This window comes from Rhinoderma darwinii, chromosome 9 (genome assembly GCF_050947455.1).
Source record: "Rhinoderma darwinii isolate aRhiDar2 chromosome 9, aRhiDar2.hap1, whole genome shotgun sequence".
In the NCBI taxonomy this organism is placed as follows: domain Eukaryota; kingdom Metazoa; phylum Chordata; class Amphibia; order Anura; family Rhinodermatidae; genus Rhinoderma; species Rhinoderma darwinii.
Window position 1 is genome coordinate 9,444,966 of NC_134695.1, and position 23,990 is coordinate 9,468,955.

The following is a 23,990-nucleotide window of genomic DNA, read 5'->3' on the forward strand; positions in this document are numbered from 1 at the left end:
ATCAACGAGACAGCTCATTGATCAGCACTCGTTTACTCCTGTCACAAGGAGCTATGTATGGGGGCAAGCAGTCATCACTTCAATCGCTTGTCCCCATACATTATTTACATGTCGGCAGCATGTCTCCCTGTAAACACAGAGAGATGTGCTGCCGACAATGATAATATTTAATAGTTTTTTAAAACTATACGATCAGCTGATGAACGAACGTTTGCGCTTTCATCTGCTGATCACTTCCCTGTTTACATAGGGCAATTATGGGGAACAAGTGTTTTATGAACGATCGTTTGCCCTTATAATTGCCCAGTGTAAAACCCCCCTTAACACACAATCATCAATTTATTCATACATTTTCTGAATGAATAACAGAGGAACGGCACAACGCAAAGTTCTAAAAAAAGATGCTCCAGAATTGTTATTTCATGAGAAATACAAGTATTTACTAAAACAGACATGTCAGGAGAATGGACAGGAAGTTACAAAGGTCAGTGGCGTACAAGTTTCATGCCCCAGTACAAAATCTGTGTAGAACCAGTCATCAATACTGTTTATAGCAATATATAATAGAATTCAGATAAAACACTGATATAGGTCAGGGGCCTATGTTGTAAATAAATAAGCCTTGATAAATACCATGTACATCTATTTCCCTAATAAACTGTAGATGAAAATGCAACTGACAGCTAGTGTTGATATATATTGCTGTAAGCTACATGTAGAAAATGTAAAGAGTCTCCCAGGGAGCAGAAGACAAACACAGACTTACCTCCTCCTCCTCCCAGGAGAGTACTGTTTGCTAAAGAAGATCGGTGGGAAAAAAATAAGAAAATAAATTATTATTAGACATGTGCAGAAATCATCACAAAATGTTTATTTTTATAGAACACAAAGTCGTAATCTGTTTATTGCTTGAGGGAGAAGGAACTCTAGAGTCATTTAAAGTGTTGCTGACCAAGTAGCAGCTAAAGCTTGAATTCAGACTTCAGAAAGGTTTTAGAAATGTTTTCCCTGGATCCATTCCTCTCTTTTAGTTTACACGCATCCCCCTTTCTTCTGAGTGTCTTGGGTATAATTAGTGATAGATCCCTTATTCCCAGCACTGGAGGGCACATAATTTGTTACATGAACACAGAGGGCTAAGTAAGATAAAGCGAGAAGGGAAAGTGGGATCATGACAAAGACAAAAAATAAGGAGGGTGTGATTCCCTGATGATTACATAGCTCCCTGACTAACTATATAAACGGCATATAGATAAATAAACCCATAACACCTGCCTGACAAAGCTTACAATCTATTATAGCACTTTGGGGATAAGATTTCTTAAAATGGATCTGTCACTAAGACATGCTGCTAACAGTATGTGCACCTACTCCACAGTCCCTGAATTCCAAATGGGGGGGGGGGGCAATTTAGTTTGCACCTACTACGTTAGATGCCCTGATTTAAAAAGAGTAATGCCATACTTCACAACCCAGTTTTGCTGAGGGGTCACTAATGTATAAAAGAGGGTCAGGAAACTGATATGTCACTATCTTTCCTCAGTGAGACATTTCGCCGTGTAAGACTGGCTAAAAAAAAAATTGACAGCTACAAAATAATGAAAATAACTTTAATGTAATGGCAATACACAGAAAAAAGAGACATGCTAGAGGGTTTTTCTTACAGTAGAGCAGGTAACCTCTTCTTTTTCACATACAGAACAATAGAAATTGCATGGGAATTGTCATTTCAGGTAATTTCTTCAAAAATATTATACATGTAAGTATAAAATTGTAAGTTCTCCAAATAATAACAAACCGCCTCTAATAATTCAGTGGGTGAACCCAACTGTGCACAGACGCCTGGACTTCACTTTCATGTCAAGAATGTATTATACACTCATTCTCTAATATTCTCAAATACAGAAAGAAATATCATGGGATATGTAGTATATATAAAATTCCATCCTTTTGAACTCTATTGTTTTTTTCAAGATTACAAGAAAAGGCACCTTTACAACAGGCTGCAACAGGAATCCTTGGTTTCTATTGTAAGAAAAGAGGAGCCTACATCATTTGTGTGTCCTGTTGCTACTTGTTTTAATGGTAAATTTGACCGAAAAATAAAACAGGATGCAAAAACTTGGTGTGAACAGAGCTTAAAGGGCACTATGCTTATGTGACTGGGAGGCCACATTCTATTTTAAAACAATGTGTTCAGCATTAGTGCAAAATGTATAAAATGTCCTTCATAATAAGCTTTATTAATATGTTATTCATGCAGAACACCAATTTATTAAAATACAATTGCACCAAAAACGACAATGGTAACGATGTGTATGTGATAACATATAGACAGAAAGCATCCGCCTCCTCCCTGCACAACAGACTTCTGAGTAAATGGCGTTACATTAATTTATATTTATAGCGTCTGATGATCTTGTGGCGGATCTGATTTAATTAAAATGAAATGGACGTCGTCACAGTCCTGCCTCTGTTAATAACTGTATAAGGTATATTACTATTATTATATTAAATATTAATTCTATTATAATAATTACAAGGTAAATCATTTTAATAATAATAATCTTGTCTTGAGAGTCTTCTCGATGTACCACATTGTATATGTACTGGTAATTAGTCACTTTTTTTTTTTACCTTGACAAAGCCCTATGTAAACAGGACATGGCAGAACTGGAAGTCACTTCCCTGCCTAGTATGACATCTGAAAAGTGTTTGGTTTGGTGTGAGGACATTGTTTGGTTCTATGCAGAGGCTACAAGCCTGCAGGTGCAATGCAATCTATTGGCTATGGGTCACAATGCCTTTATAATGGACCATATTGCATCCCTTTACACATCAACGGCTGCTATGTAGCCCCCAGGTAAAGAATGAAAAAAAATCTCATGGTTTGTTTCAAGATGACTATAAATGCAACTTGTTTTTCCAAATAATGCCAGCTATACTGATAGAATGTTTCCTGTTGTCCTTAGATCTCCTGCTCCATGTGAACTTGAAGAATATTTGGCATTTCAGGCAAAATACTTATCCCATAGTTTCTGATGGCAGGGACAAGATTTAGGCAAAGGTCCATGGTGAAGCAATGTTAAATATATTCTAATTGTCAGCAATGTTAGATATAGTCTAATTGTCAGGAGCACTGGATATGACAGATTATTACACTGTTAGGAGTCTATGAGGTGAAAATGCCACCAAAAGCGCCATGCCACTCAACATTAGCTGGACCTGAATCGCCGACCACGCACTACTTTGTTACTGATTTGAGTTACTGATTTAACTCGTGTTAGTACTCACAATAAGGGACCATTGAAATCATATCCAAAGTAGTGCTATTCTCTGAACAGCATTTTTTTTTTGTTATTGCAGAAAATACACACTTGTTGGCATGGTCTGACTGGCCCAAAAGAGGATCCTCCGATATTACAGGCTCTGACAAAAGAATGAGCCCCTAATGCAAAAGGGTCCCATAGGTCCAACAGAACATAACCCTATTTGGAGCTTACATTGAAGCCAAACACGAGCCACTATGGTCTACTTCTTGGGGGGAGGGGGATATGCACACATTGAGGTCATATTGTGTTTTTCGGACACAATTTTAGCAAAACCGTGCTAGAACAACCACGGAAAAAAAATATGACCGCAATGTGTGAATAGACCCTTTTAGATTCTCAAATAGCTTATTGGACCTTATTAAACCTTTCAGGACTGAGCCATTTTTTGCTTTTTCATTCACTCCCCGCCTTCCAAGGGCCATAACTTTTTTATTTTTCCGTCAATAGAGTCATGTGAGGGATTATGTTTTGCGGGAGGAGTTGTAGTTTCTATTGGCACCATTTAAAGTACCATATAATGTACTGGGATACTGCAAAAATTTGCGGGCTGAAATTGGAAAAACCGGTGATACCTCCAATATTTTTTGGGTTTCGTTTTTACGGCTTTCACCATGCAGTAAAAACAACAACTTAACTTTATTCTGCGGCTAAATACGATTACGATGATATCAAATTGATATAGTTTTAGTTTTTTTTTACTACTTTTACAAAGAAAAAATTTGCTGAAAAAAAAATTGTTTTGTTTTACCACATTTTGAGAGCCATAACTTTTTTATATTTTCGTCGATTGAGCAGTGTGAGAACTGATTTTTTGAGGGACGAGCTGTAGTTTTTATTGGTACCATTTTTTGGTACATACATCTTTTTGATCACTTTTTATTAAATTTTCTTTAGAGCTCAGGCGACCAAAAAAACAGCGATTTTGTGTTTTCAATTTTTACTTTTTTACGCCGTTCACCATGTGAGTTAAATAATAATCTATTGTAATAGTTCAGACTTTTACTGATGCAGCAATACCAGTTTATTTTTTACATTGCTTTAGAAGAAAAATGGGAAGTTTTAAAAAAAACAAAAAACTTTTAACCCGTTAATTATTCTGATGCATGCGCCTTTTCACGGCGCTGCATCGGAAATAAATAAACAGAGCAGGGAGCTGCATCAGAGTGGTTTTGGAGAGAGGGAGGGAGCTTTCTCTCTCACCCCACAGGCACCCTGCGTAAGATCGCAGGATGTCAGTGGTTTCTATGGCAGCTGGGGCCTAATAAAGGCCCCCAGGTCTGCCACTAGTTATGCCTTCTATGCCAGTGGCATGGCCTAGCAGATGCCTGTCCGTTTTATGTGGACAGGCAAGTGATACACTGCAGTATAAAAGTATTGCAGTATATTATAAAAGCGATCGGAGGATAGTGAAGTCTCCTAGCGGGACTAGTAAACAAGTTTAAAAAAAAGTTTAATATTGTTAATTAAAAAAATAAGGGAAAAAAAATGAAAAACCCACTTTTTGCCCTTACAAAATGCTTTATTATTAAAAGAACAAACAAAAGTAAAAAAGTTACACATATTTGGTATCGCTGCGTCCGTAATGACCACAAGCACGAGCTTTTTTAAAAAAAATAATTACATTTTGTTTATTAAACTCTTTGAATATGGGGTACAGGAATAAAGAGGGAGGGTAAATAAAATCAAACAAAAAAAAAGTAAAAAAAAAAGAAAAAAGGAAGAAAAACTGGTTACAAGAGATTACAAATGTTATAGAACACACAGCAATCAATCAGGTTATCTTGTATTATTAGTCAGGGTAAGGGGGGGCAAACAAACAAGTTAGCCTGTTTTCAGAACAAAATCTCCTGCTGCATGAGGGTATGTTCACACATCCTATTTTCGGCCGTTTTTCGGCCATAAACGCCCGAAAAACGGAGGAAAAATCGGAAGCTGAACGCCTCCAAACATCTGCCTGTTGATTTTAATGGGAAAACGGCGTTCTGTTCCGACGGAGCATTTTTCGCAGCGTTTTTTTACACGTAAAAAAACGGTCGCGAAAAAGAAGTGCATGACACTTCTTATGACGTTTTTGGAGCCGTTTTTCATAGACTCTATTAAAAAAATCTCCAAAAACTGCCGTAAAAACGGCACGAAAAATGCAGCGAAAATCGCGAGTGGCACAAAAAACATCTGAAAATCAGGAGCTGTTTTCTCTTGAAAACAGATCCGTATTTTGAGACGTTTTTGACTCTGCGTGTGAACATACCCTGAATGGCATACAAAAGTATAAAGCATGCCTCTCATCCTCTGAATCAAGGCTTAACACAAAGATGGACGAAGAGGTGGGACGGGGACCAGCCAACCGCCCATCTCTATCCACGCCACTGTAAACGCTGCAGGGGCGTCCGAGAGAAGATAACACGCCATCTGAGTGCACGACTCCCACCAACACCTCAACCATTCCAGAATGCTGTACAGCCTCACACTGGTGTGTTTCCTAGAAGTATCTGTTCCTGAAAACAGATAGTGTGCTGAGAGCAGTTCCTAATATCCGTCCGTACTCTCTGTGGAAGTAGGGAGATAAAGGTTTCCCATGTGGCAAAGAACTGCTCCACTTGGAGTTCTTTATAGAGAGACGCCTCCATCCAATCCATGTTGAATAAGTATGAGAGTTTGTCCAGAAAAAGCTTAAAAATGGTGGGGCCTAGTCGTGTAGTCAGGTTTGTAAAATGGCCTCCCACCCACGGCTGCCACATAATGTAACAATCTATATGCCCCCTTGGAACATCTGTGTGTGTCCGGATCTATATAGCCAAAAATTGCCCAGAGTGCTGTGTTAGGAGTGTAGTTCGTGAGGTTCTGAGTTGTGTATGATCGAATACTGGACCAAAAAGTCTGAATATTAGGGCAAGTCCAGAGACAATTATGGAGATTGGCCTCCATGGTGTGGCATTTAAATCATTGGGAGGTGGGATATAAACCTATTCTGTGGCCTACGAGTGGAGTTAGATAGGATCTGTGTGCTATTTTAAGTCTCATCACTGAAAATCAGGCCGAGGGAAGAAATTTATGAGCGTGGTCCAAAGCTTTTAAAATAACGGAGTAAGTGAGCGATTGATCATCAATCTGCCATTTAGTCAGTAGTGTTTGAGTTGCGGCATAGTCCAGTGGTATGTGTAAGAACTGGTAGATCCTGGTTATTTGAACTTTGTGTATGTTTTGTCTAGAAAAGCCTTCGAGAAGATAGGGATTTCATTCCAGCTCTGGCAATTGTTTCAAGACATTTGTGATGTAGCTTTTGGCTTGTGAATAATGGAAGGGATCAATGGGTACGGTCGGGAACTTCAACCGCATCTCAGACAGCGTAAGCATCCTCCTCTCCAATATGTGAACAAAGTGTTTTATTGAGGTCAGACCCAGTGCACGGCAACTAAGTACAAAGTTATTACATTATTTAACCCGCACAGTGAACGCCGTAAAAATGTAATAAAAAACAATGCAAAAATGGCTGTTTTCTGTAAATCCTGCCTTAAAAAAAAATTGAGAGAAAGTGATCAAAAAGTCGCATCTACTCCAAAATGGTACCAATAAAAACTGCATAGGCGGAAAAATAAAAAAGTTATGGCTCTTCAAATATGGAGACACGAAAACAAATAATTTTGAAAAAAAAAGTGCTTTTACTGTAAGGGCATGACCACACGTGGCGGATTTCCTCCGCAACTGTCCGCATCAATGCCGCACAGAATCTACGTTGCAGATTCTGCTGCGGATCTGCACAAAATGTGCAGTAAATTGATGCGGACTAGCTGCTGCGGACTGCGGTAAAAGTACTTCCCTTCTCCCTATCAGTGCAGGATAGAGAGAAGGGACAGCACTTTCCCTTGTGAAAGTCAAAGAAATTCATACTTACCGGCCGTTGTCTTGGTGACGCGTCCCTCCTTCGGCATCCAGCCCGACCTCCCTGGATGACGCGGCAGTCCATGTGACCGCTGCAGCCTGTTATTAGCCTGTTATTGGCCTGTGATTGGCTGCAGCCGTCACTTAGACTGAAACGTCATCCTGGGAGGCCGGACTGGAGACAGAAGCAGGGAGTTCTCGGTAAGTATGAACTTCATTTTTTTTTTACAGATAGCTGTATATTGGGATGGGTAGTCACTGTCCCGGGTGCAGAAACAGTTACTGCCGATCGCTTAACTCTTTCAGCACCCTGGACAGTGACTATTTACTGACGTCTCCTAGCAACGCTCCCGTCATTACGGGAGCCCCATTGACTTCCTCAGTCTGGCTGTAGACCTAGAAATACATAGGTCCAGCCAGAATGAAGAAATGTCAAGTTAAAAAAGCAAGACGCATCCGCTGCACACATAACATGTGCATGACAGCTGCGGAATTCATTGCGGAAATTAGAATCTCCATTGAAGTCAATGGAGAAATTCCGCCATGAGTCCGCCACTGCTCCGCAACAGACAGAGCATGCTGCGGACACCAAATTCCGCTCCGCAGCCTATGCTCCGCAGCGGAATTTTACGCATCGTCTAAACGAACACTGCTAAATTAAAGTGGAAGTCAATGGACAAACGGCTCCGCTGCAGAATTTAAGTGAAATTCCGCCACGTGTGAACCCAGCCTAAAAAGTAAAAGTAGTACAACATACAAAATCAATATAAATTTAGTATCGTTGTAATCGTAACAACCCGCTGAATAAAGTTATTGTGTAATTTATACCACATGGTAAACGGCGTAAATTTAGGACGCAAAAAAGTGTAGTGAAATTGCTGTTTTTTTTCTATTCCCCCCCAAAAAAATAAAAGTTAATCAATAAATTCTATGTACCCCAAAATGGTGAAATTACAAAATACAACTTGTCAAGACCTTATACAGCTATGTCGAGGTAAAAATAAAAAGTTATAGCTCTTTGAATGAGACTATGGAAAAACGTCAAAAATAGCTTGGTCATTAAGGCCTAAAATAGGTGGGTCATTAAGGGGTTACATAATTTTTTTTCACTACTAAAAACTTTATTTAACTTTTTTTTACCCAGAGGCACAGCTTAACAGAGGCAGCGTGAAGGCAGACCTGGGGGCCTTCATTAGGCCGCTGGGCTGCCATGATAACCATCCGCACCTAGCTTTCGCATTGTGGGGAGGGGCGATGAGCTGTCAGAGGGGGCTGCCCCTCTCTATTTAACGTCTCAGATGCTGCGGAAGTGATTGCCTGCAGCATTTAAGGAGTTAAGCGACCGAGAACAGCGTGATCGCTGTACCTGCACGTTAGTCGAGGGTGTCAGCTGTAATACACAGCAGACACCCGCAGCGCATGGAGCAGGCTTAGCCGCTCCATACATCACCCCGCACCAGGACGTGCCATTACGTCCAGGTGCGCGAGGAGGTTAACACTTTCCCGACCTATGACGAAAATGAACGTCATGATCGGGTATTAGTTCCCACACCAGGACATTCATTTTCATCACTATTTCAAACTGTCACTCTGTGTATACACAGAGCGACAAGACCGCGCTGTCAGCTGTCCCAGACAGCTGATACAAGAGTCTTGCCGGTCAGCGGACCATCGCCGCTGCTTTCGGCAATTAACCCCTTAAATGTGGCGAATGATTGCGATCGCCGCATTTAATGGGTTGAAGCACATCGCCACTTCGTGGGGGCTGTCGATGCTTGATGTGGCAATCGCAGGCCAAACAATGGCCTCCGGGTTACCATGTATGGAAGCCTAGGAGGAGCAGCCGGAGGCTGGTTCTCCGAGGCTAGCTGTGTAATGTACTCTAGCAGCGATCAAAGCTGCAAGTCTCGTAGTCCCCTAGTGGGACAATTGGTAATAAAAATGTTTTAAAAAAAAGTGTAAAAAGAAGTTATAAGTTACATAAACAAAAAATTTTTTTTCCTATAATAACACATTCAAAAAGTACACATATTTGGTATCACCGCGTTCGTAACGACCCAAACTATAATGTTATTTTTCCCGTACGATGGCCAGCCCAAAAAAAATCAATACAAAACGACGCCAGAATCAGTATTTTTTGGTCACCACCCCTCCCAAAATAAAGAATAAAAAGTGATCAAAAATTCGCATGTACCCAAAAATAGTAACAATAAAAACTTCAATCCGTCCTGAAAAAAACAAACCCTTAGCTTTTTTGACTAAAAAATAAAAAGGTTATGCCTCTCAGAATACGGCAATAAAGAAAATATTTATTTTTTATAAATAAGTGATTTTATTGCGCAAACGCTGCAAAACATAAAAAAACCTAAATACATATTGTATCGCCATAATCGTACCGACCCGCAGAATAAAGTAACAATGTAATTTATAGCGTACGGTGATCGCTGGATCAAGTCCCCTAAGGGGACTAATAAAATGTGTAGAAGAATTAAAGTTATTAGTAGTGAGACATTTTGTTTTAAAAGTAAAAAAAAAAAAACTTTTCCCATTTTTCTTCTAAAGTAATGTAAAAAAAAAATGAAAAAAATTGGTATCGCTACGTCCATAAAAGTCCAAACTATTACAATATACCATTATTTAATTCCCACGTTGTTGGATTAAATAATGGTATATTGTAATAGTTCGGACTTTTACGGATGTAACGATACCAATTTTTTTCACATTACTTTAGAAGAAAAATGGGAAAAGGTTTTTTTTTTTTTTTAACTTTTAAAAAAAAAAACGTCTCACTACTAACTTTAATTCTTCTACACATTTTATTAGTCCCCTTAGGGGACTTGATCCAGCGATTGTTGAATCGCTGGTACAATACACTGCAATACTAATGTATTGCAGTATATTGTTATTTTTGCATGCTTCTGTAACAGCGCGATTGCTGTACCTGTCCGTTAGTCCCGGGTGTCAGCTGTAATACACAGCTGACAACCGTAGCTTATAGAGCGTACGTACTCCATACATCAACCCCCGCACCATGACGTGCTATTAAGTCATAGTTCGCAAAGGGTAATGTACAGCGTATGGTACAAAGTGAAAATTGCAATTTTCCACTGATATGCCATTTTAGTGCATAATATGTTGTGATAGTTTGTGCCACTGAAGACAAATACTTCATAAAACGTTAAGAGGGTTCTACCGGGTATGGCGATGCCACGTATGTGGGCGCAAACTGCTGTTTGGACACGCTGCAGGGCTCAGAAGGGAGGGAGCGCCATTTTGCTTTTGGAGCGTAGATTTTGCTTGGTAGTAGTTCTGTTTGGTGTATTGCTGGTATTTCAGTTTATAATGTTGGGGCGTATGTAAGCTGGGCAGAGTACATAAGGGCATAATAAGAGGGTATAATAATGGGGTAAATAAATAATAATCCGCAGATATGTGGCCAGTGTCGCACTTATAAATGGCGCCCGATCCTATCCGCTTTTGGAACGCTTTGCACATTTTGCATCGCCATAGTCTGAGAGCCAGAACTTTTTATTTTTTCACAACCAGAGCTGTGTGAGGGCTTATTTGTTGCGGGACAATCTGTAGTTTTCATTGGTACCATTTTGGGGTACATGCGATTTTTTGATCACTTTTTATTCAATATTTTTGCAATCCTGACCAAAAACCAGGAATTCTGACAATGTTTTTTAGTTTATTTTTTTGCGGTGATCACCGTACGCTATAAATTACATTGCTTTATTCTGCGGGTCGGTACGATTATGGCGATACCTTTTCCCATTTTTCTTCTAAAGTAATGTAAAAAAAATTGGTATCGCTACGACCGTAAAAGTCCGCATTATTACAAAATAACATTATTTAATTCCCACGGTGAACACCGTAAAAAAATGTAATGTTTTTTTTGTCACCTTAGCTCTACAAAAAAACTTGAATACAACTTTTTAATCACTTTTTATGTACCAAAAAATGGTACCAATAAAAACGACAGCTCGTCCCGCAAAAAATAGGACCTCCCACTGCTCAATTAACCAAAAAATAAAAAAGTTACGGCTCTCAGAATGTGGTGAAACAAAAATTTTTTATTTTAACCACTTCCCGACTGCCCACAGTAAATTCTCGTCGGCGCTTGCTGGGCTCTGTGTAGCCCCAACGTGAATTCACGGTGGGTATTAAAAGCGCAATCCGGATGTCTCAGAGTAGGGCTGACATACGGATCGCGCTGTTTTCCCCTGCCTTTGGACCCGGAGACATGATCGGGACCTGATTGGTTCAGGTCCCAGTCATGTGATCGCAGGGAAAGTTTGTTGTAGCAACGAACTGGAAAGTTTGTTACTATAACAAACTGGAAATGTAATGATGGGAGTAGGGAAACGGACAAGTGAGCCCTAATCTACCCGCCACTCTGTCCCTGCCTACTTGCAACGACCCGCCCTAGGCGACGGGGTACAACTGGGCGGCGGTCCCTACGCTCAGTAAGTGCACGAGACAAACAGACAAGGGTACACAAAGCTAAGGGAAATGGGGCAGTTGCCCACGGCAACACCGTGAGCAACAAGAGTGGTGAACGAGCCGAGTCAAACCAGGAGTGCACGAGGTACCAAAGGCAGAGCAGGAGAGTAGTCATTAAGCCAGGGTCAGTATGGAGCAGGATCAAATAGTTAGAAGCTGTAGCTGGGCCAGGAAACCACACGAGAAGAATCACAAGCAAAGGAGGAACAGGAAAGGCAGGTATAAATAGACAGAGGGCGGGAGCTAGCTCCGTCTGGCCAGGCTGCGATAGGCTCTCCCACTCCTAAGCCTGCCATCCTGAGTGGTGGAAGATGGAGTCAGTCTCAGAGACATAGACTCAGGTGCAGACTGATTACCTATGGGCGTATACACAGAAGTTGTGCCTGGCAGATCCTTTACAGGAAAGTTTGTTGCTACAACAAACTTTCCCAGGGACCGACTCCGGGTGCTGCAGTCGGTTACATGGCAAAACCAGAGGCCATACAACAGTCCCCGGGTCTGCCATGCACGACAGCCTATGAGAACCAGCCAGAGGCCGGTCCTCATGAGCTTCTGTCAGTGTGACTCTCAGGCTGGGTTCACACAACCTATTTTCAGGCGTAAACGAGACGTATTATGCCTCGATTTACGCCTGAAAATTCGGCTCCAATACGTCGGCAAACATCTGCCCATTCATTTGAATGGGTTGGCCGATGTACTGTGCCGACGACCTGTAATTTACGCGTCGTGGTTTGACATTTTCTTGAAAATGTGAGAAATTGCTGCTAAAGTTCTAAGCCTTGTAACGTTCTAGAAAAATAAAATAATGTTCAAAAAACGATGCAAATATAAAGTAGACATATGGAATATGTGAAAAAGTAACTATTTTGTGTGGTATTACTATCTGTTTTACAAGCAGATACATTTAAAGTGAGAAAAATCATAATTTTTGCAAATTTTCTCTAAATTTTGGTGTTTTTCACAAATAAGCAATGAATTTATTGACCAAATTTTTCCACTAACATAAAGTACAATATGTCACGAGAAAACAATCTCATAATCGCTTGGATAGGCAAAAGCATTCCAGAGTTATTACCACATAACTTGACAAGTCAGATTTGAAAAAATGGGGCTGGTCCTGAAGGCCAAAATGAGCTCGGTCCTGAAAGGATTAACCAATGGATTTTTCTTTGTAACAGTAGAATAAAGTAAAGTTTTCATTTTTATCGCACGGCGAATGCTGTAAAAACGAAAACCCCAAAAAAATGGAATCAGATTTTCTTCCAATTTCAGCCCGCAAAAAATTTTTTTTTCAGTTTCCCAGTACATTTTATGGTAATTTAAATGGCGTCAATAGAAGCTATAACTCCTCCTGCGAGAAATAAGCCCTCACACCGCTCTATTGATGGAAAAATAAAAAAGTTATGGCTCTTGGAAGGCGGGGAGCGAAAAACAAAAATAAGAAAGCAAAAAATGGATCAGTCCTGAAAGGGTGAATTCATTTCTAATAAAAACAACGTATGACCCCATGTGGGGTATTTCCGTACTCGGGAGAAATTGCTTTATAAAAAATGGTTGTTTTTTTCTCCTTTATCCCTTGTGAAAATGAGAAAATTCAACATTTTAGTGGAAAAAATGTTGATATTAATTTTCGTGGCCTAATTCTAATAAATTCTGCAAAAGACCCGTGGGGTCTAAATCCTCACTATACCCCTAGAAAAATTCCTTGAGGGTTTTTCCAAAATGGGGTCACTTTTGGGGCGTTTCCACGGTTTTGGTCCCTCCAGTGCATTGCAAACTCGACATGGCACCGAAAACCAACCCAGCAAAATCTGTGCTCCAAAATTCAAATGGCGCTCCTTCCCTACTAAGCCCTGCCAATGTTTTTCCTTTATTCCTTGTAAAAATTAAAAAGGTCTATGTTTTTTCAGAAAAAAGTAGATTTTCATTTTTACAGACTAATTCCAATATATTTAGCGAAAAACCTGTGTGGTCAAAATGCTAACTATACCCCTAGATAAATTCCTTGGGAGGTGTAGTTTCCAAAATGGGGTAACTTTTGGGGTGTCTCCACTGTTTTGGTCCCTCCAGGGCATTGCAAATGCGACATGGCAACGAAAACCATTCCAGCAAAATCAGTAATCCAAAATCCAAATGGCCCTCCTTCCCTTCTGAGCCCTGCTATGGGTCCAAACAGCAGTTTATTACCACATATGGGGTATTGTCGTAATCGGGAGACATTAGTTTACAAATGTTGGGATGCATTTTCTTTGTTATTCCTTATAAATATTAAAAATGTCTATGTTTTTTCAGAAAAAAGTAGATTTTCATTTTTACAGACTAATTCCAATATATTTAGCGAAAAACCTGTGTGGTCAAAATGCTAACTATACCCCTAGCTAAATTCCTTGACAGGTGTAGTTTCCAAAAAGGGGTAACTTTTGGGGTGTTTCCACTGTTTTGGCACCACAAGACCTCTTCAAACCTGACACTAGGGCCACATGTGGGATATTTCTAAAAACTGCAGAATCTAGGTAATAAAATATTGAGTTGCATTTCTCTGATAAAACCTTCTGTGGTACAAAAAAAAATGTATTAGAAATGAATTTCGGCAGAAAAAATAAAATTTGTAAATTTCACTTCTACTTTGCGTTAATTCTTCTGAAACACCTAAAAGGTTAAAAGACTTTGTGAATGCTGATTCGAATACCTTGAGGGCTGCAGTTCTTAAAATGGGGTGATTTATGGGGATTTTCTAATATATAAGGCCCTCAAAGCCACTTCAGAACTGAACTTCCCCCTGTAAAAATAGCCTTTTGAAATTTTCTTTACAATATGAGAAATTGCTGCTAAAGTTCTAAGCCTTGTAACGTCCTAGAAAAATAAAAAGACGTTCAAAAAACGATGCAAACATAAAGTAGACATATGGGAAATGTTAACTAGTTTTACAAATAGATACGTTTAAATTTAGAAGAATGCAAATTTTTCAAATTTTCTCTAAATTTTGGTGTTTTTCAAAAATAAATATCTAATTTATCGACCACATTTTTTCACTAACATAAAGTACAACATGTCACGAGAAAACAATCTCAGACTCTCTTGGATAGGTAAAAGCATTCCCAAGTTATTACCGCATAACACGTCAGATTTGAAAAAATCGGCTGTGTCCTGAAGGCCAAAACAACCCCTTCCCGCACCTTGCCGTTAATGCACGTCGAGATGAGCAGTAAGTTCGCGCACCTCGACGTGCAGTTACGTCAGTGCTTTGACAGTTAACCGCCGCGCGGCGCTACACCGCAGCAGCGGTTAACTGTGCAGGGTGTCTGCCCTGCATTCCCCGTTGCCGATCAGCGGCCCTTCGTTGCTGATTTCGGCAGTTAACTCCTTCAATGCGGCGGTCAATTCCAATCGCCACATTTAAGGAGTTTAGCGGAGATCGGCAGCCCCCACGTGAAATTACGTGGGCTGGCGATGGTACCCATGGCAACCGGGCTGCCATGTACCGAAGCCTACGAGGACGTCACAATGACAGTTAGAATACATTACACTATGTATGTAGTGTAATGTGTTTTAGCTGCGATCAGAGCTGCTAGTCTAAATGTCCCCTAGTGGGACAAGTAAAGAAAGTAAAAAAAAAAGAATAAAAATACTTTAAAAAAAAGTATAAAAATAAAAATTATAAGTGACATAAACAAGAACTGCTTTTTTTCCTATAATAAGTCTTTTATTATAGGAAAAATAATGAACACGTAAAAAAAAAGTACACATATTTGGTATCACCGCGTTCGTAACGACCCCAACTGTAAAATTATAATATTATTTTTCCTGCACGGTGAGCACCGCAAATAAAATAAATGAAAATGCCAGAATCACTATTTTTTGGTCACCAGGCCTCCCAAAATATACAATAAAAAGTGATCAAAAAGTCGCATGTACGCCAAAATGGTACCAATACAAACTACAACCCGTCCCGCAAAAAACAAGCCCTTACACAGCTTTTTTGACTGAAAAATAAAAAAGTTATGGCTCTCAGACTATGGGGACACAAAAAATTGTTTATTTTATAAATAAGTTATTTTATTGCGCAAATGCCGCAAAATGTAAAAATAACAATATACATATGGTATCACCGTAATTGTATCGACCCGCAGAATAAAATATAATGGTAATTTATAGCCTAGGGTGAACGCCGTAAAAAATAAATAAAAAACATTGTCAGAATTGATGGTTTTTGGTCGCCTTGCTTGCGGAAAAATGGAATAAAAAGTGATCAAAAAAATTGCATGTAGCCCAAAATGGTACCAATGAAAACTACAGATTGTCCCGCAAAGAATAAGCCCTCACACAGTTCCGGTGGTGAAAAAAATAAAAAAGTTCTGGCTCCCAGAATATAGCGATGCAAAATGTGCAGTGTTCCAAAAGCGGATAAGATCGGGCGCCATTTAGAAGTGCGACACTGGCCACATATCTGCGGATTATTATTTATTTACTGCATTATTATACCCTCTTATTATGCCCTTATGTACTCTGCCCAGCCTACATGTACCCCCACATTATAAACTGAACTACCAGTAAAACGCCAGAGCTACTACCAAGCTAAATCTGTGCTCCAAAAGCCAAATGGTGCTCCCTCCCTTCTGAGCCCTACAGCGTGCCCAAACAGCCGTTTACGTCCACCGATATGGTATCGCCATACCCGGGAGAACCCGGTTAATATTTTATTTGTGGTATTTGTGGCACAAACTGGGCATAGCATATAGTGCACTAAAATGGCACATCAGTCGAAAATTTTAATTTTCACTTTGCACCATCCGCTGCGCATGAAACCTTTTGCGCACCATGATTTAATAGCATGTCGTGGTGTGGGGGGTGATGTATGGAGCGTCTCACGCACTGAGCCCGCGCCATATGCTGCTATAATACACAGCTGACACCCGGGACTAACAGACAGAAACAGCGATCGCACTGTTACAGGAGCATGTAAAAATGACAATATACTGCAATACCTTAGTTAAAAGTCCGAACTATTACAATATGCCAGTATGTAAATCGCACAGTGAACGCCATGAAAAATAAAGACTTTAAAACGGAAAATCGCTGTTTTCTGGTCACCTTGGCTCTACCAAAAAATTTAATAAAAAGTGCTAAAAAAGTTGTATGTACCAACCAATGGTACCAATAAAAAATACAGCTCGCCCCGCAAAAAATAAGCCCTCACACCGCTCTATTGACGGAAAAAGAAAAAAGTTATGGCTCTCGGAAAGAAGGAAAAAAATTAAAAGAAAAAGCAAAAGCAAAGCATGGATCAGTCCTGAAAGGGTTAATTACTTTCTAATGAAAAAGAATTTATGACCACATGTGGGGTATAGCCGTACTCAGGAGAAATTTCTTTACAAATGTTGGGGTGCTTTTTCTCCTTTATCCTTTGTGAAATGTTGATATTAATTTTCAAGGCCTAATTATAATAAATCCTGCAAAAGACTTGTGGGGTCTAAATGCCCACAATACCCCTAGATAGATTCCTTAAGTGGTGTAGTTTTCCAAATGGGGTTACTTTTGGGGAGCTTCCACTGTTTTGGCCCCACGGGGGCTTTGCAAATTCGACATGACACCCAAAAACTATTCCAGCTAAATTTGAGCTCCAAAAGCCAAATAGTGCTCCTTCCCTTCTAAGCCCCGCTGTGGGTCTAAACAGCACTTTATTACCACATATGGCGTATTTACATAATCGGGAGAAATTGTTTTACAAATGTTGGGGTGCTTTTTCTCCTTTATTACTTGTAAAAATTAAAAATGTCTACGTTTTTTTCAGCAAAAAAGTAGATTTTTACCTTTACAGACTAATTCCAATGAATTCAGCAAAACAACTGTGGGGTCAAAATGCTAACTTTACCCCTAAAAAAATTCCTTGAGGGGTGTAGTTTCCAAAATGGGGTCACTTTTCGGGGGTTTCCACTGTTTTCAGCCCTCTAGTGCATTGCAAATGCGACACGGCACTGAAAACTATTTCAGCAAAATCAGAAATCCAAAATGTGCTCCTTCCCTTCTGAGCCCTGCTGTGGGTCCAAACAGCAGTTTATTACCACATATGGGGTATTGCTATAATCGGAAGAAATTGCTTTACATATTTTGGGGTATTTTTTCTACTTTATTGCTTGTAAAAATTAAACATTTCTATGTTTTTTCAGAAAAAAAGTAGATTTTTATCTTCACATACTAATTCAAATAAATTTAGCAAAAAAACTGTGTGTTCAAAATGCTAACTATACCCCTAGATTAATTCTTGAGGGGTGTAGTTTCCAAAATGGGGTCACTCATGGGGGGGTCTTTACTGTTTTGGCACCACAAGACCTATTCAAACCTGACATGGTGCCTAAAATATATTCTGTAAGCATAAGGTTATTTTTGCGATTTTTGTAACGGAATCTGAAATCTAGACCGGTCTACAGGGATGACGTTTTATCCCATGTGACCACTGCAGCCAATCACAGGAATGCAGAACGTCAGATGGACACGTCGCCATAACTACATAAGTATGAAGTTTTTTTTTTTAATGTGCAATTTTTAGCAGAGAATGTTCCAGCCAAAAAACTGCACCACAATTTGGTACGATTTTTCGTCCGGAATTCCCTGTGGCGACCAGGGGGATACAATGTGTGTCTGATTGAAGGTGTAAATTATTTAGGGGTCTGGTCGAGGGTCTGAATTAATTTATGGCTCTGGTCGGGAGACTGAATTGATTAAATAAATAGTGTAAATTAATTTAGGGGTCTGGATTCATTTAGGGGTCTGTTCAGAGGACTGAATCAATTTAAAGGTGAATTCATTTCTGGTCTGGGGTCCGAATTAATTTAAGGGTCAAGTTGGGAGTCGGAATTCATTTAAGGGTCTGGTCGGGAGACTGAAATAATTTGGGGGTCTGATAGGGGTGCAAATTAATTTAGAGGTCTGAATTAGTTTAGGAATCTGGCTGGGAGTCTGAATTAATTTAAGGGTGTGAATTCATTTTGTGTGCAACTTAGTGTCTACGCAGGTGACATGTGAGGAGAAAAGGGAGACTTCGTCCAGACGTGCTGCATCGCTGAAAAATCGTAGAGTCTGCAGCAACCAGAAGCAGCGGCCAGAAGTGCAACTTGGTAAATGACTCTGCTGTGTAATAGGAGCATAACTAGGAAACACTTGGCCCCATAGCAAACTTTTGACTGGGCCCCCCTCCCCTCCCCTGGGTGCTACACAAAGCCTCCTTGGTAGATAGTGCCCCCCTGTAGATTGTGCCATACATCCCCCTGTAGACTGTGCCATACAGTGCCCCCCTGTAGACCGTGATATACAGCCCAACTGTAGAGAGTGCTATACAGCCACCCCTTGTAGGTAGTACACCCCCTTGTAGATAGTGCCATACAGCCCACGGTAAATAGCGCCATATATTGCCCCCCCAGACAAATAAAATAAATATCTTTCTACTTACCTAGGCCCCGTTCCCGCGACAAACGGAGCTGCTCCTCATTGCCGACGGGATCCTTGCGTAGGCCAGAATGATCCAGTGACGCTGGCGTGTGTAGGGATCCCTGCGCCTGATTGGCTGCAGGCCAAACGTAGCCTATGGCAGAACAGGGATATCCCCTCATGCCGCGGGTCCCGTAGCAGCCACTATGGCTGCTACAGCGGTAGTTACGCCACTGCCTTCAGTGCAATGCTTTTGTTTATGTTACCCCCTGCCACTGTCTCCCCCTTGGCCTCCTACAGAGCATCTGTCAGGGTGCGTATCCCCCCTTGCCCACTCCTGCTTGTCACTTTTTACTCTCTTAGCCCTTTCTCCCCCCACAGAGCTGTCACCTAGTCTCTTCCCCTTGTACCGTGACACAGCCCCTGCCCACCTAATGTTTCTGCCCTGCCCCTCTACAGAGCCGCTGCCAGTTTGCGTCTCATCCCAGTCCCTTCACTTTCCGTTGCCACTCTCTGGTAATAGGGGGGCTAGGATGCTTTAACTGTATGGGGCCAAGAAATTTCTGATAGTGACCCTGCTTTTGCCACAAAGTTGGAAGCATACAATTATCCAAAATGTCTTTGTATGCTGTATCATTAACATTACCATTTACTAGAAATAAGGGGCTTAGACCAAACGCTGAAAATACGTCCCAGACCATTATCCCTCCTGCACCAAATTTTACATTCAGCTCCATGTATTCTGGTAGGTAATGTTCTCCTGGCATCCGTCAAACGCAGATTTACCTATCAGACTGCCAGACAGAGAAACGTGATTCATCACTCCACAGAACACGTTTCCACTGCTCAATAGTCCAGTGGCGGCGTGCTTTACATCACTCCATCCAACGCTTGGCATTGCACATGGTGATCTTAGGGTTGTTTCAGTGGCGCAACTACCGCTGGCCGGAGGCTCCGCTAGCAGCCGCTATAGCTGCAACAGTGTGACGCCACTGAAGGAGTTGTTCCTACAAAAGACATGCATCCCCTATTCACAGGATAAGGGATACATGTGGGATCGCTGGGACGCCCAGCGATAAGGAGAACGGGGGACCGAAAGGCCCCCGAAGTTCTCCATGACAAACCTCGGACTTCCGGGGTCTGTCGGCAGCTCCATAGAAATTAATTGTGCACCGGTTGCGCTTGTGCACATGCGTGACCAGCGCTCCTTTAATTTTTATTGAACTGCGCGGAATCCGGAAGTCCGAGGTTTCTCATGGAGAACTTCATGAGACTTTCGGTCCACCGTTCTCCTTATCGCTGGGCGTCCCAGCGATCCCACATGTATTTCCTATCCTGCGGATAGGGGATGCATGTCTTTTGTAGGACAAACTATAGGGTGTTTTTTTTGGGGGGTGCTGTATGGCGTTATCTACAGGGGGGCTGTATGGCATTATCTACAGGGGGGCTGTATGGCGTTATCTACAGGGGGGCAGTATGGAGTTATCTACAGGGGGGGCTGTTTGGCGTTATCTATAGGGGGCTGTATGGCGTTATCTACAGGGGGGCTGTATGGAGTTATTTACAGGGGTGCTGTATGGCGTTATCTACAGGGTGGGCTGTATGGCGTTATCTACAGGGTGGTCTGTATGGCGTTATCTACAGGGGGGTTTGGGGCTGTATGGCGTTATCTACAGGGGGGCTGTATAGCGTTATTTATAGGGGGAGGGCTGTATGGCGTTATCTACAGGGGGGCTGTATGGCGTTATTTATCTACAGGGGGCTGTATGGCATTATCTACATGAGATGTATGCCGTTATCTACAGGGGGGGCTTTATGGCATTATCTACAGGGGGGCCTGTATGGCGTTATCTACAGGGGGTGCTTTATGGCGTTAGCTACAGGGGGCTGTATGGCGTTATCTACAGGGGGGCTGTATGGCATTATCTACAGGGGGGCTGTATGGAGTTATTTACAGGGGTGCTGTATGGCGTTATCTACAGGGTGGGCTGTATGGCGTTATCTACAGGGTGGTCTGTATGGCGTTATCTACAGGGGGGTTTGGGGCTGTATGGCGTTATCTACAGGGGGGCTGTATAGCGTTATTTATAGGGGGAGGGCTGTATGGCGTTATCTACAGGGGGGCTGTATGGCGTTATTTATCTACAGGGGGCTGTATGGCATTATCTACATGAGATGTATGCCGTTATCTACAGGGGGGGCTTTATGGCATTATCTACAGGGGGGCCTGTATGGCGTTATCTACAGGGGGTGCTTTATGGCGTTAGCTACAGGGGGCTGTATGGCGTTATCTACAGGGGGGCTGTATGGCATTATCTACAGGGGGCTGTATGGCGTTATCTACAGGGGGGTTGTATGGCGTTATCTATGGGGGGTTTGGGGCTGTATGACGTTATCTACAGGGGGACTGTATGGCGTTATCTACAGGGGGAGGGCTGTATGGCGTTATCTACAGGGGGCTGTATGGCGTTATCTACAGGGGGGCTGTATGCCGTTATCTACAGGGGGCTGTATAGCGTTATCTACAGGGGGCTGTATGGCGTTATCTACAGGGGGGGCTGTAAGGCGCTATCTACAGGGGGGCTGTATGGTGCTATCTATAGGGGGGCGCTGTGTGGCGGGATCTACAGGAAGGCACTATCTACAATGGGGGGTTGTGTGATACCCAGGGGAGGGGGGTGGGGGCAGTCAAAAGTTTGTTATGGAGTCCAGTCTTTCCCAGTTACGCCCCTGGGTTGTTTGCAGTTGCGCAACCATTAAAACCCATTTCATGAAGTTCCCGACGCCCAGTTCTTGTGCTGATGTTACTTCCAGAGGCAGTTTGGAACTCTATAGTAAGTGATACATCAGAGGATAGATGATTTTTATGTTTTACACGCTTCAGCACTTGGCGACCTGCTCTGTGAGTTTATGTGGTCTACCGTTCACAATAATAGCATTTACAAGTCACCGGGGCAGATCAAAAATCTTATGAACTGACTTTTGCCAAACATGGCATCCTATGACATATCCAATAATAATACGTTTGATAAGGGCTCGTCCACACGTAACAGAATTGGCGCGTTTTTCCAGTTGGAATTATGGCCGGAAAAAATGCAGTAGAATACAGTAGCAGCACAGTGGATGCGTAAAATTTTCGAGTCTAAATTGACCTGCGATGCGTATTTTTCGGACCGCAGAATGTCAATTCCTGCTACGGAAAGTGTGCAGAATTGCTGCGTTTTTCATAGGCGATGTCTCCGTCTCCTAACATTGGGAAAAACACAGCAATTTACGCACCATTTTCTAACACAAAAACCACAGGAAATGGTGCGTTTTTGCCGCAGCGGAAAGCCTTTGACTTTCAACGGATTTGCTGGAGAAATTTTCTGCACCAATTCCATTGAGTGTGGACAAGCCCTAACACCTCAAATATTTGTCTTTGGAGATTGCATGGCTGTGTGCATGATTTTATACACCTGTTAGCAAAGTGGGTGGCTGAAACACTTGAACTCAATAATTTGGAGTGTTGTCCGCATACTTTTGGCCATATAGTGTATCACTGCTCCTCAGGTATCATGCTTCTGTGTGTATGTTGTAGCATTAAAAAAACACACAGAAAAGGCCATACTTACATATGTTGAAGTATTCGCACTGAAATACTAATTTAAATGTGAAAATATTTTTCCAAAGTGGAATTCCAATTAAAGTGTGAAAGATATAGGAAATTCTGAAAATGTGAATAAACAGGTGTAGTATCCTTCAGTCCGTCCACACAAGAGATGCTGCGATTAATGTGAGGGGTTTATAGACAGGTGAGGTGAATTATAGACAGATGAAGTGACTTATAGACAGGTGAGATGACTTATAGAAATAGAAAGGTGAGGGAATTATAGACAGGTGAGGTCACTTATGGACAGGTGACTTATAGACACGTGAGGTGACTTATAGACAGGTGAGGTGACTTATAGACAGGTGAGATGACTTATAGAAATAGAAAGGTGAGGGAATTATAGACAGGTGAGGTCACTTATATATAGGTGAGGTCACTTATGGACAGGTGACTTATAGACACACGTGAGGTGACTTATAGACAGGTGAGGTGACTTATAGACAGGTGAGGTGATTTATAGAAATAGACAAGTGAGGTGACTTATAGACAGGTGAGGTGACTTATAGATAGGTGAGGTGACTTATAGACAGGTGAAGTGACTTATAGACAGGTGAAGTGACTTATAGACAGGTGAAGTGACTTATAGACAGGTGAAGTGACTTATAGATAGGTGAGGTGACTTATAGATAGGTGAGGTGACTTATAGACAGGTGAGGTGACTTGTGACTTATAGAAATAGACAGGTGAGGGAATTATAGACAGGTGAGGTGACTTATAGACAGGTGAGATGACTTATAGATACGTGAGGTGACTGTGGAGGCTTCTGCCTTCTCCTCGCGTCTTTCCCGCCTTCCTCTCAGCACTATGCCTTCCTCATCCCTCCACCTCACCCCTCCTTCTCCCGCACCCTCCATCTCTCCCTCCTCCTCCAGGTCCCTCCCCTTATCCAGCGCCAGTACCACAGTGCTAGCTGGCTGCCCCTCACCTCCATCAGCATCTCTTCCAGCATCTGTGGCCCCTGTGGGAGAGAAGGAGACACGACATTGGTGCGCTCCCGGCTCTGCTTGTGGGTGACTTGCTGCATTTTACCCAGCGTCTGCCTGGTCTTCCCTGCGTGGAATATCGTGCACGTATCGATAAACTTTGCCCATATGATCGCCAGGTTGCAGGTAAGAGAGGTTTGAGGGTGATGGAAACGTGGGGAGGCTGCGGTATTTAGGGGGTACATAGCTAGGGGGTACATAGCTGGGCGGGAT

At 41.8% G+C, this 23,990-nt stretch overlaps 2 protein-coding genes across 4 annotated transcripts in view; one reads left to right on the plus strand and one right to left on the minus strand.

Moving 5' to 3' along the window:
* MACROD1 (mono-ADP ribosylhydrolase 1) overlaps positions 1 to 23,990 on the minus strand; it is a 1,001,762-nt gene that overhangs the window by 239,782 nt on the left and 737,990 nt on the right. For all 3 annotated transcript variants that reach the window (XM_075837241.1, XM_075837242.1, XM_075837240.1), the window contains exon 4: positions 767 to 796. In XM_075837241.1, the coding sequence (XP_075693356.1) occupies positions 767 to 796 (30 nt within the window). The remainder of the gene's footprint in view (positions 1 to 766; positions 797 to 23,990) is intronic.
* The window catches only part of FLRT1 (fibronectin leucine rich transmembrane protein 1), a 283,127-nt gene continuing 282,836 nt past the window's right edge, over positions 23,700 to 23,990 (plus strand). The window contains exon 1 of the mRNA XM_075837239.1: positions 23,700 to 23,903. The gene's annotated coding sequence lies outside the window, so the exon portion shown is untranslated. The remainder of the gene's footprint in view (positions 23,904 to 23,990) is intronic.